The 18,004-nt window shown below is 44.1% G+C and overlaps 1 protein-coding gene and 1 pseudogene across 3 annotated transcripts in view; one reads left to right on the forward strand and one right to left on the reverse strand.

Annotated features, from left to right (window-relative positions):
* Positions 1 to 9,655: 9,655 nt before the first annotated feature.
* LOC103880323 lies at positions 9,656 to 11,785 on the reverse strand (annotated as a pseudogene). Its single transcript, XR_641284.4, has one exon. The product of XR_641284.4 is annotated as an uncharacterized LOC103880323 (transcript).
* EFCAB2 (EF-hand calcium binding domain 2) overlaps positions 11,427 to 18,004 on the forward strand; it is a 153,339-nt gene continuing 146,761 nt past the window's right edge. For both annotated transcript variants that reach the window (XM_009196026.4, XM_003893674.5), the window contains exon 1: positions 11,427 to 11,543. In XM_009196026.4, the coding sequence (XP_009194290.1) occupies positions 11,519 to 11,543 (25 nt within the window). In that variant the 5' untranslated portion in view covers positions 11,427 to 11,518. The remainder of the gene's footprint in view (positions 11,544 to 18,004) is intronic.

Consider the following 18,004-nt stretch of genomic DNA (forward strand, 5'->3'; position numbering starts at 1 on the left):
CCCTTAAGGTTATCAAGACGGTGATCCTATTTCACATTTTTGATCCCCAACTTCTATTAGTGTTATTACTAGGTGATACTTATGGAAAATAGGACAATGATTATCCTAAGATTTCAAAGCATCAGTATTAAGTGGTAAAAATGTCATATCCATTTTAAAGAAAGGGAAGCACAGAGGTCTAGCATTCCTAAATGACACTGGAGCAAAAATAGAAATAAAATTCAGGTGTCTAGGGCCCTGGCTTTCCCGTCATGCTGTTCATTGTTAAAGTGATCATTAAAAAATAACAATACAAAGAAAAGCAGCGTCACAGTCTCGTGGGCACTCATATTTTAAAGAGAAAGGCGTTAAAAAGAAGCTTTACATGGGCCTCAATTCTGCATAGGTGTGGTTTTTAAAGATCATTCAGGGAAGGTTTTGCGTTTGTTGCCATTAGTTTTAAAAGTATTAATTTCTTCGTTATATCCTGTTTTAAAAAAATTGTATTCGCCCTAATCATATAATAACATGAAAAACATTGTACGATCAAGGCAAAAAAAAAAGTGCTAGGTTCAGTTATTTGGTTTCAAATAAGCCGTAACTAGTATGAAATTTCTAGTTAATATTCTACTTAAAGATCTATGAATTCAAAGGCCTTGAGACCCACTTAAGGCACCAAAATAAAATAACTTAGTGAATAAACTTAGCCAAATTACTTAAATCCATAATCCCCTGCTTTTTACAAACAGGAATAACTCAGCACTTGTCTCCTGGGAAAGATAGTATTAGTCTATTCTGATGACACTTCTCTGGCGTTTTGGGTTGCCAGTTGGTAGTTTTCTAAAAAGGTAGATACAAACCATTGCTGGGTATGCTGTGGCCACGGCGAGGGCATGGTATGGATGCTGGCCACCATTTGAAGGAGAACGTAGTTTTGGCGGGTGAGTATTTCAAGTTGGTGGGTCATTGTTACCAGCTGTGAAAGGACCTCAGCAACTGCAGAGCAGCTGTGGTGTTTGTGTACTCCCTATCGGACCTAGAAGACAGTCCTGCACCTAGTAGGTGCTCCAGAAGCATTTTCTGAATGCTGAGTGAATCGTCCCCCTCCAACAATGGGGAGGGAGGCTAACATGAACAAGAGCCCCCCAGGAGTTTGTGCCTGCCTTCCTTTTACTACTTGGTGAGGAAGGATTACGAATACATAAGAAATGAGAGGGACTAGAGAATGAGGTAAACCCTTCAACAGTTACCCAGCTGTCCCTTGGCCTGACTTCCCCTAGCTCCATGCCCCAAATGCAACTCACTTTTCCCTTCCATCCAAGGCTTCCTAAAAATAACTTCCTTTTCTAACCTCTCTCTCCTGTCACCACTATTCATTTCCAAATCTCACACCTTCCCTTACCTCCTTGAAAATATAGCTGACCTGAAAAAAAAAGCGGCGGGGGGCAAGGGTGGGGGAAGAGAAAAACCCAGCCAAACCGTGAAGATGTTTTACCCTTATATGTTTGGACTGCATTGCGTAGTGATGTTCTTTGTTGAAAATGGGGTTGCAGGCCGGGCGCGGTGGCTCAAGCCTGTAATCCCAGCACTTTGGGAGGCCGAGACGGGCGGATCACAAGGTCAGGAGATTGAGACCATCCTGGCTAGCACGGTGAAACTCCGTCTCTACTAAAAAATACAAAAAAAACTAGCCGGGCGAGGTGGCGGCGCCTGTAGTCCCAGCTACTCGGGAGGCTGAGGCAGGAGAATGGCGGGAACCCGGGAGGCGGAGCTTGCAGTGGGCTGAGATCCGGCCACTGCACTCCAGCCTGGGCGACAGAGCCAGACTCTGTCTCAAAAAAAAAAAAAAAAGAAAAAGAAAATGGGGTTGCAGATGCTTGTTCTAGGGTGGTTACTAGGTAATGTGAAACTTTAGTAAAGAGTTAGCTTCCGACTCACAAGAATGTTTAGTCTCAACTGATTGTTATTCTTAAGCCTCTTATTAAGTGTAAGTGTCCATAATTCAGGCCTCCACAGCCAAAGTCAGGTACTGCATTGAGTCATTTTCTGCTCAATTTCTTTTCCTTGCCCCACCTGTATAAGGCAATCTTTAAAAAAACAAAAAAAGATACAAGATTTTACTCTGTCATGCAGGCAGGCAGTACAGTGGCAAGATCATTAACCTCGGACTCCTGGCCTCAAGCAATCCTCCTGCCTCTCAGCCTCCCAAAGGAGACATGAGCCACTGCCACCGTGTCTGGCTCAATTTTCTGCTCAATTTTAAAGTTCAAAATAGTATTGTAATTGCCCATAATATAAAACATAATACAAATTCACTTTTTACTTCTTTTTTCTTTTTTTTTTCTTTGAGATGGAGTCTCTCTCATCCAGGCTGGAGTACTGTGGCGCGATCTCGGCTCACTGCAACCTCCACCTCTGGGGTTCAAGTGATTCTCCTGCCTCAGCCTCCCGAGTAGATGGGATTACAGGCACCTGCCACCAAGCTCCGCTAATTTTGTATTTTTAGCAGAGACTAGGTTTCCCTATTTTGGCCAGGCTGGTCTCGACCTCCTGACCTCAGGTGATCCACCTGCCTCGGCCTCCCAAAGTGCTGGGCTTACAGGCGTGAGCCATCATGCCTGGCAGTATGTGGATTTTTAAATTGCAATACACAATCAACAAGCAGATAAGTAGTAAAAAGTGTGGACCGGGCATGGTGGCTCACACCTGTAATCCCAACACTTTGGGAGGCTGAAGAGGGTGGATCACTTGAGGTCAGGAGTTTGAGACCAGCCTGGTCAACATGGCAAAATCCCCTCTCTACTAAAAATACAAAAATTAGCCAGGCATGGTGGCAGACACCTGTAATCCCCACTACCTGGGAGGCTGAGGCAGGAGAATCACTTGAACCCAGGAGGCGGAGGTTGCAGTGAGCCAAGATCGCGCCACTGCACTCCAGCCTGGGCGAAAGAGAGAGACTCTGTCTCAAAATAATAATAATAACAACAATAATAAAATAAAAATAAAAGTCCACATACTGTATACATGTATCTATAACTATTTATTCAGACCCAGGATATTTTTCCTTTGTCCTATCAGAGCCTCATGAACTATCACTCATCTGGGGAAACTCTGGGGAGGAAAATTAATTATAGTACTGGCAGCACTGGAATGGTCAGGTGACAGAGAAGCCATGTGTGCCATGTGTCAGACATACCCTCTTACCATCTCAGAGGGACTCAAGAACTTTCTGAATCAGGAGGCATATTTGTAAAAATTTTCTAAAATTCCAGAACATTTATAATATTTGTGCTTGCTAATTTTATTATCCTATCTCTTTCCCCATAGCTGAACAGTAAAACTTTTAAATTAAAAAAAAAAAAAAAACCTACATGATTACATTCAAGGGTAGCAAGGAGGGTGGAAGTTAGAAAGACTGGGAGACTCTAGCTCCTTCACAGTGCCCTCCTCTGTCACCCCATGGATGGTGTGTGCCTCCCTCCCGGGGGGAAAAGCAGGCTAAGCCCCGGGGGCTTGATACGCAGAGGAAAAGAAAACATCCAGAGTAAGACTCTGAGGCAAAACCGGGAGGAGGGGCTGAGCAGTAGAGAGGCTTCTCCTTTCAGAGAAGCAATTTGGGGATCTTAACTCTTGGTTTCTTATCTTTAATATGGAAATATTAGTATATTTCTCATAGGGCTATTGTGATGATTACATAAGATAGTCCATGTAAAATGCTTGACATACTTCCTAAAACACAGTAAATGCTCCAAACATTACCACTATTGGCCCTCGAGTCACTGGATGGTGACACGGACATAGTCCAGAGAAATGAAATCAAGGCTGGGTGTGGTGGCTCACACCTGTAATCCCAGCACTTTGGGAGGCCGAGGTGGGTGGATCATTTGAGGCCAGGAGTTCAAGACCAGCTTGGCCAACATGGTGAAACCTCCATCTCTACTAAAAATACAAATATTATCGGGATGTGGTGGCTGCATGCCTATAATCCCAGCTACTTGGGAGGCTGAGGTATGAGAATTGCTTGAACCCAGGAGGCAGAGTTTGCAGTGAGCCGAGATGGTGCCAGTGCACTCCAGCCTGCGTGACAGAGTGATACTGTGCCTCACAAAATTAATAAATAAATTAAAATTAAAATTAAATCCGGCCACAGGTTAAGAGAGAACTATAGATTGCCTCCAGGTCCAAAATGGTGAATCGAGGCTGGGCGCGGTGGCTCACACTTGTAATCTCAGCACTGTGGGAGGCTGAGTTGGGTGGATCACTTGAGGTCAGGAGTTTGAGATCAGCCAGGGCATGGTGGCATGTGCTTGTAATTTCTGCTACTCGGAAGGCTGAGGCATGAGAATTGCTAGAACCCAGGAGGCAGAGGTTTCAGTGAGCCGAGATTGCACCACTGCACTCTAGCCTGAGTGACAGTGAGACTGTCCCAAAAAAAAACACAAAAGTGGTGAATCATCTTCTTATCTCCATTTTACAGATGGGGAAACTGAGGTTACAGAGAGGAAGTAACATTTCCAAAGTCTCTGGCTAATGAGTAGTGGACTGAGATTCAATCCTGGACCGCTTTACCTTCTAAGACCATTTCCTTGTTCTTCTATGCAGCGTCACCTCCTGATGTAAATGTTAACATAAATGAAACCTAATTTCGAAGATGTATTTTTGGAGCTGGAACTAACAAAACATTCCAAAATCAATTAACAGCGTATTTTTATACTTTTCCTCTATTTTTACATATAAGGAGGAAGAGGTTGTGTGAGCAATCATAAATACGTATTGAATCTTTGGATCAGCTACCATCCTTCACCTTTAAGGTCTTATTTTCAATGAATAAAGAACAGAGACTTAGCCTGGCAATAAGCGTGCCTGAAAAATGCTGCTTGGGACAGGAAGTGTTTGAGGAATGAATTAAATCGTGATTCGCTGTGTCACGGTCTGTACTGAAGAGAAACAGAAAGGAACATGTGCTTGTGAGAGAAACAGGGCCAGGGTGTGACTTTTCCAAATGCTTTAAGAGCTGTGGTTTCACGTAAGTGTTACTTGCAAGCTGCCCACAAATCCTGCCGCCTGGGCTTCCTGCGCCGGGTCTCCCTGGAAAGCCTGAACGAGCTTTGGCACTGAACATGATCTTGTCCAGGGCCACGAATTTAACACAATTAAATCTCTCCTTCTTGACTGAGAGGCCGGAAACCTAAAGCTGCAGAAAGGCGGGAAGGACAGAGAAGTATGAAGGCGAGAGCCCACCACTGGCTCACGGTGGAGGAGTAAATTTCACCTCCACTCCCGCCTTCCAAGAGCCAGCATCTGGCCAGATGTTTAGTTCCACTCGTTGTCTTTCCAGACGAGGACAAAGTGCATGCCATTATCTGGTTTCTTCAAAGTCTCTAAGAGTCTCTGCCAGACGCTTGGGTTCATATTTTGAAGCAGTAAAAAAGAAAGAAAGAAAGAAAAGCAGAGAGAGAGAGAGGTGACTAATTCTGTGGAGAATGTTTGCCCTTAACATTCTTCTCTAAATATTTGGGTTACTAAAAGGATCTAACGATATCTTATTTTATAAAGAAGCAGAAAAACATAGTGACAGCTGGGCCCAGTGGCTCATGCCTGTAATCTCAGCACTTTGGGAGGCTGAGGTAGGAGGATTGCTTGAGGTCAGGAGTTCAAGACCAGTCAGGACAACATAGGGAGACTCCATCTTTACAAAAAAATAAAAAATTAGCTGGGCATGGTTAATCCTGGTTAGCACACCTGTAGTCCCAGCTACTTGGGAGGCTGAAGTGGGAGGATGACTTGAGTCTGGGAGGTCGAGGCTGCAGTGAGCCCACCACTGCACTCCAGCTTGGGCAACAGAGCGAGACTTTGTCTTAAACAACAAACAAACAAACAGACAAACAAAACAGTGACTCTGAAATCAGAACTAGATTCCTAACCAGCTCTCTGAATTACTGGCTGTGAGCTTTAACCAAGCCATTTATGTGAAGATGCAGTATTTTTATCTGTGAAACGGGAATACTAATACAATACAAAGTACCTCATGCAGCTTAATAAAGAAGAACTATTTTTATTATTATAACTCTGTGATGAAACTATGTCCTTGTTCTGTTAAGCCCATTCACAGTAAAGTTTCTTTTGAGATCATAAGCTCAGGGACCCATCTATGAGGAGGGCTGGTGTCATCCATGAAGGGCTGGATATTTTTGATGTTGATCATTCAGGGAAGGCATGTACCCTGGTCAGAAACTGAAGTGGGCCATTAACTACCTCGGCCGGTGGTGGCTCACGCCTGTAATCCCAGCACTTTGGGAGGCGAGGCAGTGAGGATCACGAGGTCAGGAGATCCAGAGACCATCCTGGCTGGTGAAACCCGTCTCTACTAAAAATACAAAAGCGGTACGCTGATGTCACCTTTCTTAATCCCAGCACTTTGGGAGGCCGAGGTGCAGGATCCGCGAGGTCAGAGATCAGAGACCATCTGGCTGCTGGTGAAACCCGTCTCTACTAAAAATACAAAAAGCGAGGCGCGGTGGCTCATACATCCAGCACTTTGGGAGCCCCGGTGGATCCTAAGGTCAGGAGATGAGACCACAGTGAAACCCCGTCTCTACTAAAATACAAAAAGTGCTTGAGGCCGAGATGCGGCGCCTGTAGTCCCAGCTACTCGGGGAGGCTGGGAGGCAGGAGAATGGCACGTAAGCTGGTGAGGCTTGCAGTGAGCTAGAGATCAGGCCACTGCACTCCAGCCTGGGCGACAGAGCGAGACTCCGTCTCAAAAAAAAAAAAAAAAAAAAGAAGTAACTACCTCCTCATTGTCCTGCATCTACAGCTCAAGGAATCTAGACACGCTTCGGGGCCCTCCTGAATAGCAAGGTGGAAACGAGGAAGGGCCACAAGCTGAAGACAAGAAGCTGTATGGTGTAGGCCAGACTGCATGTCCTACAGGCAGCAGATGACAGCAGCGAGGAGTAGAAACCCCGAAGTCAGAACATCTCCCGTTGTGCATCTGAAGCATTAGAAAAGCAAACTGTCCTAGTGGAAGGTGAATTTCAGGACAGAAGGTGGGGTTTGGCGTCTGAGTGCTTCGTCCCAGGTGGAATGGGGGCTTATTTCAGTAGATTTCCTTGCAAGTCCTTTAAACTTTTCAAAGCTTTCGGTTACATCTATTGCATCTCGTGAAAACTCTAAAATAGGAAGTTTGGACATTGTTATTTCTATTTTTATGAGTTAACTAAGTTTTAAAGAGATTACATGGCTTGCCCAGGATCATGAGATTAGTAAATGGCAATGCCCAAGGAAAATCCATTAAAAAAAAAATTATTCGCAGTCCAAGATTTCAATGATCTCCATATTAGGAAAGTAAGCATGGCGTGAAGGATTTTTAAACTATCATTTTGCGTTATTCACACCACTTACCCTTCCCACTTCACTCACATCTTAGGTAACTGAGTCAACTGCATTCAAAAGAAACATTTTCTGTGTTCCTCGTGGGCACATCACGGATGGCTGTCCGAACAGATTTAACTCACTATCAGTTTAAGCAAAAGGACATAACCTGTACGCATCCATCTGGCTCCATGGAGTAATGCAGCAAACAAGTGTGACTGTCTAAAACTACGTGCTTGCTTTTCTGATTTAGCCCTAAGTTTATATATCCATGAGTGGGATCAAAAATGATTTTCTGATTCTAAATTTCTGAAAATCATTATGAGATGTTTAACTGAAAAAATGCTTTGGCGGCATACAATATTAAAAGTTACTCAAGCTACAGCTCAGAAGCTATATACACACACACATATATATACATATATATATATATATATTTTTTTTTTTTTTTTTTTTGAGTCCCTGTTCTGTCGCCCAGGCTGGAGTGCAATGCCGCGATCTCGGCTCACTGCAACCTCTGCCTCCCGGGTTCCCGCCATTCTCCTGCCTCAGCCTCCCGAGTAGCTGGGACTACAGGCGCCCGACACCACGCCCACCTAATTTTTGTATTTTTTTTTTTTTTGAGACGGAGTCTTGCTCTGTCGCCCAGGCTGGAGTGCAGTGGCGCGATCTCGGCTCACTGCAAGCTCCGCCTCCCGGGTTCCCGCCATTCTCCTGCCTCAGCCTCCCGAGTAGCTGGGACCACAGGCGCCCGCCACCTCGCCCGGCTAGTTTTTTTTGTATTTTAGTAGAGACGGGGTTTCACCATATTGGCCAGGATGGTCCCGATCTCCTGACCTCGTGATCCGCCCACCTCGGCCTCCCAAAGTGCTAGGTATACAGGCGTGAGTCACAGTGCCCATCCGCAAAATATATTCTAAGGAATAAAAATGATTGTAGTTAGTTTTCCACAGTCCAAAGCAAGCTAATAATATTTAAAGAGTTAAAAGTGTAATATAATCATCGGTCAGGTTTCTACAATCAAACAGAGTTGAAAGGAGTCAAATATCAGCATAATGCAGATAATGTACTCACTGGCATTGTGGGCCTTTCTTATTTGGATAATCATTTTCACCTTGTGGAAACTTTTCTAGAATTATATACTTTTATGTCTAATCAGCAAATTAGGCAGTTGAAAAGTATGTATGAAGCAACTAATATGTGTCCTGATTAGGCTAGGTAGTGTGGGTATATAAAAAGAGTTTATAAGGGTGTAGGCTCCTATTCAAACCTTGGCAGGGTCAGGGGATGGGGGAGTTAATTAACATATATTAAATATTTTTTTACTCACCCACACCTAGAGAAACAGTACTGTTTTAAATGTGCTGTAGGAGTTCAGAGAAATAATGATTAATGTGTTTTGGAATAATTACATAATAAAAAGCTTTGCTGAATACAGTTAGTTTTAAAAATATAAAAATACAGGAGGGTTTGCAGAGAAATCTGTTCAACTCTTAAAATAATAATTTTTAATTTATATATGTTTATATAAGAATTCTATTTTATTGACATGAAATACTGGTACTTTTTTTTTGAGATGGAGTCTTGCTCTGTCATCTGGGCTGGAGTGCAGCGGTGAATCTCGGCTCACTGCAACCTCTGCCTCCCGGGTTCAAGCGATTCTTCTGCCTCAGCCTCCCCAGTAGCTGGGATTACAGGTGTGAGCCACCACACTTGGCTAATTTTCTATTTTTAATAGAGATGGGGTCTTACCATGTGGGCCAGGCTGGTCTTGAACTCATGACCTGAAGTGATCCACCCGCTTCGGCCTCCCCAAGTGCTGAGATTATGCGTGAGCCCCCGCACCTGGCCCAGTACTTTTACTGATGAGAAAACGTAATGTAAAAGGAAGGTCTGTCTTACACACAGTACGTGCTGAATCTGGGTCTTTTTTGAAAAAAAGTCATTGAGAAGACTTATTCCTATCTTAATTTTTAAGACATATATTACCAAACAGAAAAATTGTACTAGATACTGGGGATATATGAATTAATAATGCTGTTTCTGTCTTCAAGAGCTTACTGTTTGGTAGGTGGAAACAAGTGAACGAACGAAGGCATTGCAAATCAATGTGGGAGGCTCTATGAGTATGGGGCCATAGAGGAAAAGGCTGAGAGAGAAAGCTTCGAGAAGGTCATCCTGGCCAGGCACGGTGGCTCACACCTGCAATCCCAGAACTTTGGGAGGCCGAGGCAGGCGGCAGATCGCTTGAGCTCAGGAGTTTGAGAGCAGCCTGGGCAACAGGGGGAAACCCTGTCTCTACAAAAAATACAAAAACTAGCAGGCATGGTGGCGCGAGCCTCTCCTCCCAGCTACTTGGGAGGTTGAGGTGGGAGGGTCACTTGAGACCGGGAGGCGGAAGCTGCAGTGAGCAGAGATCGCACCACTGCACTCCATCCCGGAGGACAGAGCGAGACCCCGTCTCGAAAAACAAAAGACAAAAACAAAAACAAAGACAGTCATCCTGCATGACAACCAGGAGGGGACACGTGTGTGTTTGTGGGAAGCTGAAATGATGGCGGGGGAGAGAGCAGAGACAGACACTCCAGAAAAAGGACACTGTAAACAGCAGACGAAAAAGCACAGTGAAGGAATAGCAAGCCTGAGACCAAGCTTAGGGTTTCCTACGCTTACTTCAAAGCCTTTCATTATCTATATGGAGAGGGGGAGTCTTTAAACACAAATATTTAGATCATATTGACTGAGATGTAGATATAAATGAATGCTAATAATTACTTTTCGTTATTTTGGGGTGTTAAAAATTTACTGTACAAGATTGTATTCGTTTTAAGTATCTTCTAACATGAGCCATTTTGTAATGATTCAGTTGTTTATATTCAATTTCAGGCAGAATGCTGATCACAGCACCAAATGGGTATCTTCTACAGAAAAAGTTATTTTAATAAAAATATAGTCAGGATTTCCTGAGAGATTATAGAAACAGAATAAAAGCATTAAAACTGTTAAGTCATTAAATACGAGTACTTTGTATTTTGAAGGCTCTTAAAATTTAGTTTAGTTTATAAATTGCTTTTACATAACATATGCACTGAAATACCATTTAAGATTAGTTTTGAAAATGTGTTCGTTTGAACCACATCGTTAGGTATTTTATTCAAAGCTCTTTATAAAAAGAGCTTTACTATATTCCAGTATAGTAAACTTGTCCTGAAAATAAGAAAAATTTAACCTCATGCTATGGCTGCAAAGTTTCCGGAAAGCAGGATTTAAAACTTCCATTGTAACTTTAACCAGCGGTCATGTCAAATTTCACAACTAAGAACATTTTAACGCATGTTAACACTGAGCACAACATGGGCACGTTTTTGTTGCTATGAGAACCTTCTATTTTGTATGAGACATTGCAGCCTTGACGACGCAATGTTTGCGCCTATTTTGCGCATGTTTTTCTACAGCTATTCCTCTCCTCTAGTAATAATAGTCGAACGGCTCTGGTTTCCTCTATGCGCCCGGCCCAGTTTTTCCGTTTCAGCTTAGTTGTCATAGGCTGTGCTGCCGCTTTCTCTGGGAAAGGACGGTGAGGACTGGACGGGAGAAACCGGGAGGGCAGGCGCGGCCGTTCTGCAGCAGCCAGGCCGATGGGAAGCGGGAGGAGGAGGCCGGGCCGCGGGCTGGTTCTGTCACCCCCTCGGGAGCCCAGCTCTTCACCTAGCTCTCCGGCGCTTTTCAAAATCTGCAGTTCACAACAAAAATCGAGCAACGCTACGTCGCACAAACAGGACAGGAGGGGCGAGGGTGTGTGCGCGCGCGTGCTGTCCCCAAATGGATGAGAAATAAGGGAAGGGGGGGCTGGGGACCGTGTGATGAAGTAACACTGCTAGGTCCGCGACTAGTCGGGCTCCGGCCTCGGGTCTGCAGGGACTAAGTTGGGGGCCGGGTGGCAGACGCGGCTTCTGGTCTTCCCCCAGCGCGAGGGTCGTGGCGGGAAGCGGGGACGCGGCGCGCGCTCGGAGTCTTCTCCCCGCCCCGCCCAAGGGTCTTCCTCCCCCAGAATTCGGAGCGGCCCCTCCTCCAGGCCAGGCTCGCCGCGGGGCGCTGAGCAGGCCGGGACACCGCGGCCGAGGTTATCGTTAGGCATCTCCCAGGCGACCGGCTCCGCAGCAAGATGGCGGACGAGAAAGACAGGGAAGGTAAGGTAGGGGCGACGGGGAGCCGCTGGCCTCGCCGCCCGCCGCGACACCGGGTCGCACGGGGAAGCGCCGGGTGGGGTGGGCCCTCGTCCATCTGGAGTCCCCAGCCGCAAGGAGAGGGTGGCCTGAGGAGGGGGCCACCCGCAGCAGCAGCAGCCGCCGCCGCCCTGCCCCCGTCCCCGCAGCCAGCCCAGCCTAGCCTGCCGCTCCGCTCCGCCCCGCCTGTCTCCCCTCCTCCCGCCTCTCTCCCCTCCTCCCGCCTTCTTCTCCCTCCTCCCGCCGTCTTCTCCCTCCTCCCGCCCTGTTCTCTCTCCCCTCCTCTCGCCCTCCTCCCCCTCTTCCTCTCCTCCCGCCGCGTCCTCCTTCCCCCTCCCTCGGAGGCCGGGCCTCGGCTCCTGCGCGGGCTGCGCCGGAGGCGCCGGCAGGGGGTGCTGATAATGGCGTCGTTGTTCACTGTCGCGGGGAAGTCGTCCCGCCTCCACACCCTCGCCGGGGGTCTAGGTGCCGCAGGCGCCACGCCCGTAGCTGTCCAGGCTGTGGGCCCCGGGGGGTGGCCTGGGTGAGGAGGAGTTCTGGCCGCCAGAATCTGGCGGGATCCTCTGTGTTGGCGCCGAAACCCCGCCCTGGCGCAGCCTGATGGCGTTGGCGGCCACCATTTTGCCTCCTTTAATGAGGACGCAGGAGGACGGTCTGGAGGTCACCGCCGCTGCCTCCGACCTTCCCGGTGCTCCGAAATGCCTGCCCCGCGGCCGGCTTGCGTCGCGCAACTGGCCTGGTGTCTTGTCTTAAAAAAAGAAAAAAAAGACACACACCCAAACAGCAGTTTTAATAAAGATGAAAACCAAAAGCTGGCGGAGACCTTGGAACCGCTCGCGGTCCCCGGGGGACCACCCAGCCCCGCGCGGTGGCCGCCTGCAGAGGCGGGACTGCGCTTCGAGGCCTAAGGTCGCCAGATCAGAGGCATCGGTGTGTTGCCTGTGCGGAGACGCCAAAAAGTGATTAAGTTTATTTGCAAGACCTTTCATGTTGTTTTCAATTCATGGTGTGATTAATGGTAGGATTAAAACCCGATCCTTGGTTACCATGCCCTTAGGTACTCAAAAATAATTGTGTTTGGTAGGTGGCAAAGTCACCCAAAAATATCCAAAAAGCCATAAAACAGTAAAGGTAAACAAGTAGGAAGTGAAAATATTCCTCCTTTGTTTTCTTTCTGGAGTGCTCAAAACACCCCCTCAAACCATTTTTCTTTGCACAGAACCAAGTGTGGTCAGGTTAACAGCTAATATTTACAAGGGAAGAAACGAATCCTGAGATATTTAGTCAGTTCCGGTGATCACAGAAAATCGGCGAAGACACACATGAAACTGTGCCAACGGTCTACCTATTGATAACAAGGATACTGTGATTTTTATATAATATTAATCCGAGAAGCCAGGATTATTTTATAGGTATTACTTTACAAAGATGCCCTTGCATACAAAGAAAAGGGTAGTTTTAAAACTTTCCCTGAAAAATTGATGGCTTATTTTTATTTACCAAAAAAAAAAAAAAAAAAAAAAAAAAAAAAGGAAAACCATTAGGAGATAAACTAGCAGGTAATTATGGATATTTATTTTCTTAAAAAAGGTTAGGTCAGCATGAGAAAAAACGCACTGGAGTATGGTACAAATACAGTATTTATCGGTTTTTAAAATTGAGAGTTTTCCTGATTTTTCAGCTTTTGAACAATATTTTTCTATTTAAAATAAATTCAGAGAAACAATTCTGTTGATAACTCATAGAAGAAATAATCACTGTTAAAAGGTGGATGCCATTCATTCAGAATACATATATCTAATGCCATTATGTAGATAAGGCATTCACTCTACTTAGAACTTTGAAAGATACAAAGATGAAAAAGTCATTGTCTTTGCTTCCAAGGAAGGTGAGATCAGTAAGGGAGATGAGATATATACAAATGGGAGGGAATAGTTAACTGGGTTGAGTAGTCTCGGTGCCAACCACTGTGCTAGGTGTGTATCCTTGTAGTCCGTGGACAGCAGCCTGGACATCACTGGCTGTCCCCGACCTAGTGAATCAGTCTTCATTTTAACATGTCTGTGGGTGATTTGTATGTACATTAAAGTTTTAGAAGGCCGGGCGTGGTGGCACGCCCTGTAGTCCCAGCTACTCGGGAGGCTGAGACAGGAGAATCGCTTGAACTGAGGAGGCGGAGGCTGCAGTGAGCCAAGATCGCGCCACTGCACTCCAGCCTGGCGACAGAGTAAAACTCCGTCTCAAAAAAAAAAAAAAACCAAAGTTCCAGAAGCACTCATATGCTATATCTCATTTATTGTTAACAGTTTTATGGATTAACTAGTTGCAGTTTGAAGGGTATTATGAAATAAAGGCATTTTGTCAGAGGATAAACTAAGTAGAGACTCACTTTGGTGATCTTTTAATGGAAATAGTCCATTACTATTTTGATTGCCAGCTGCTGTATTTTGAATTTTCAGAAATTACATCTAACCAATTAGAATTGATTAAGTTTTGAGGATTCACTCAACTAAACTCATAAAAGACTGATGTGCAAGCCTGAATGATTTATTAATTTAAATAGGGGTATATACAGTGACCCGCAGGCTGATTTTGGTAATGTAATATACTGTTTTATGGGTACTAAGCTTTGGGTAGTGTGAATTTGTATTTGATGACCATGGAATCACACAAAAGAAAGGATAATTTTGAAGGATGTGTTCATTACCCTGTAAGTTCCAAAAGGTCTGGGACCATTTCTGATCTGTTAATACTGAGTGTTGTGCAGAGTGCTTGGAACATATTTGTTGAATTCAGAACATTTGAATTAATCGAAGACAGCTTATGTTTTAACCAAAGCATTCCTAGCTATTTCCCCCAAACGTATTCTATACCTGAAAGTACACAAAACTCGTTTTAGGTCTTTTTCCCTCTGCTTTACCAGTAAGGTACATTCTTCTATTCCATCTGGCTCAGCAAAACGTTTTGTTTCACAACGCCACGGTATTCACTAGCATGTCTTTAAGAAACAACTACAAAAAACCTCATTGTAGAAATACACGTATGTTTTAAATAGTTCATCTTTAATATTGAGATTTTTAAAAGTTCTAAAAGGGGAATAAGTTTCAGGGTACTCATCCTATCCACTCTTCTTCAACATTTAGAAATTAACTTTGATAGAAGTATTGAGAATATTGATAAGAAAAATTACCTAAATTAGAAGGGGCTATTGTGCTCATAAAACTTTTCTCTAAGATTATGTACGTTGAAGTTGTCATAGTTATTTGTAACATTTTTTGCTTTCATACAGTATAATTTATTTTTTCATAGATTAAAAATTATACAGAATTATATTAGCTAAAAGTTTAAATGTTAGAACCAAATTATTTTTAAAACCACTTTTTTAACTGAAAGAATAATGTTTGAAATGGGATAAAAAAATATTTTTGAAGTTTTATTATTTTTCCAAAGTTTCCTCAGCCAGAATATTTTTTGTTTTGTTCTTTCTTTTCCTTCTGTTTTGTTTTGTCTGTTTAAATGGAGAGTCAATGCAATTGTTGATTCTTTGGCTCCTTAAATCTTATTGTTTCTGTCTCTTAGAGAATTTTATATAGGACTGGAAGGATCTTCTGTTTGTAATTAGATTCCTGTCTAGGAAACAAACTGCTTAGGTATAAAATTCTAACTTTTGGCAGCCAGTGAGCTTTGGAAAGTATGTGAACTTTTTAGTAAGCTGCAGATATTAAAAGCTCACTCTAGGATTTACTATTTTTGTTTGTATTAAACTATTCTTTGTTACTTTGCATGCTTTGATAACATTGCTTGAAAAAGTGCCTCTAATTCAATTATCAACTCCTAGATGGAGAAGGTTCTACAAGGTTTGTTGTTTTGTTTTTGATTTCCTTCATTGTGCCACTCTTTTGAAAACCCAACATTTGGAAATATAAAGTAAAAAACAGAAATTACAGGTGCCTATTACTTTATAAAAAGGGTTCCCTTAAATAACGTTGGGTTTCTTCTTTCTTCTTTTATTTTGAGACAGGGTCTTGCTCTGTTGCCCAGGCTGGAATGTAGTGGCGCCATCACAGCTCACTACAGCCTCTACCTCCTGGGCTCAAGCGATCCCCCCACCTCAGCCTCTCGAGTAGCTGGGATTACAGGCGCAAGCCACCATACCCGACTAATTTTTTAAATGTGTAGAGACAGGGTTTCGCCGTGTTGGCTAGGCTGGTCTCAAACTCTTGAGCTCAAGTGACCTGCCTCCCTCGGCCTCCCAAAGTGCTGGGATTACAGGCATGAGCCACCTTGCCTAGCCTCATAGTAGCTGTTGATAGTATAGAGTGTAGTCTGTGGGACGGCACAAAGGTTGAGCTTTGAAGTAAGCCTTGAATTTGAATTCCGTCTTCCCCAAGCTCTAATTATCTGATCTTAGCCGAGATGCTAAACCTAAGTAGCTTCAGGTTCCTCAGATGTGAAGTGGGGATAATTATACCCCAGTGTTTCACAATGCAATGGGGACAATGTTTTCTTACTCATTTTTACATCCCCAGCACCTACCACAGTGCCTAGCATCAAAGGAATGCTGAGGCCGGCTCACACCTGTAATCCCAGCACTTTGGGAGGCCGAGGCAAGTGGATCACTTGAGGTCAGGAGTTTGAAACCAGCCTGGCCAGCATGGTGAAATCTCGTCTCTACTAAAAATACAAAAAGTGAGCCGAGTATGGTGGCGTGTGCCTGTAATCCCAGCTACTCAGGAGGCTGAGGCAGGAGAATCGCTTGAACCCAGGAGGTGGAGGTTCCAGTGAGCCGAGATCGCACTACTGCACTCCAGCCTGAGTGACAGGGCGAAACTCTGTCTCAAAAAAATAAATAAGTAAATAAATAAAGTAAAATAAAGGAATGCTGAATAAATGGGAAGGAAAGTGTTTGGTACATATCTAGCGAATTAGTAATTATTAGTTATCTGCTTAACATAAAACATAGGAGTTGGCCAGGCGTGGTGGCTCCTGCCTGTAATTCCAGCACTTTGGGAGGCTGAGGTGGGCAGATCACCTGAGGTCAGAAGTTTGAGACCAGCCTGACCAACATGGTGAAACCCTGTCTCTACCAGAAATAAAAAAATCAGATGGGTGTGGTGGTGGGTGCCTGTAATCCCAGCTACTCTGGAGGCTGAGGCAGGAGAATCGCTTGAACGTGGGAGATGGAGGTTGCAGTAAGCCTAGGTTGCACCATTGCACTCCAGCCTGGGCAACAGAGCAAGACTCCGTCTCAAAACAAAAAAACAAATAAAACATAAAAATTAAGAAAACTTTAAGTCTTACCAATTGGGATCATACATAATGCATTCCTGCATATTTCTGGGGTAATTTAATAGGTTTTCTTCCTGTCTTAGACCAATATAAATACCCAGTTAAGACTAACAAAAGAAGAAAACTAGCTTTTTGAAGCCTAATTTGTTTCCTCTTATTCAGAATAAAACAAAATTTGAAGAAAAACTGGACTGAAATTTGTTTTTGTACTGATTTATAAAATTTACAAAAATGTCTCAAGAATAGTCATAAATTTAAAGATCAAATGGACAGTGAGATACTACCTCACGCCTATCAGCAAAAGTCCCCCAAATAATAAGTATTGGTGAGGATGTGGAGAAATTGGAACCCTCGTGGACTGTTGGTGGCAATGAGAAACGGTGTAGCTACTATGGAAAGTGGTATGGCGGTTCCTCAAAAAGTTAAAAATCGAATTACCATTTGACCCAGCAATTCCACTTACGGGTATATATCCAAAATAATTGAAAGCAAGGTCTTGAAGAGATATTCGCACAACATGTTCATGGCAACAGTATTCACCACAGGTAGAAGGTGGAAGCAGCCCAGGCGTCCGTCAGCGGATGAATGCACAGACGCAGTGTGGTGTGTACATGCCGTGAAATCTGACTCCGCCTTCGAAGGAGGAAATCCTGACACATGCCACCACTTCAGTGAACCTGAAAGACATTATGCTAAGTGAAATAAACCAGTCAAAAGGACAAGTACTCTATGATCCCACTTACATGAGATACCTGGAGAAGTCACATTTGTGCAGACAGAAAGTAGATTGCTGGTTGCCAGGGGCTGTGAGGAGGGGAAACAGAAAGTTGTTTAAGGAGTATAGAGTTCCAGTTTTGCAAGATGAAAAGAGTTCTGGAGATTGGTTGCACGGCAGAGTGAATGTACTTAACACTACTGAACTAACTATACGGTTAAAACTGGTTAATACAGTACATTTTACATTATGTATATTTTACCACATTTTAATAGAAAATGTTGAGTACATTCAGAATGAAAAAAATGGTACATTGTTTCTCAAAGGCAATTTGGAAATTTGTATTAAAGAATAAATGATGATGGCTAGGCAAGGTGGCTTACATCTGTAAACGCAGCACTTTGGAAGGCTGAGGTAGGAG

Source organism: Papio anubis, chromosome 1 (assembly GCF_008728515.1).
Source record: "Papio anubis isolate 15944 chromosome 1, Panubis1.0, whole genome shotgun sequence".
In the NCBI taxonomy this organism is placed as follows: domain Eukaryota; kingdom Metazoa; phylum Chordata; class Mammalia; order Primates; family Cercopithecidae; genus Papio; species Papio anubis.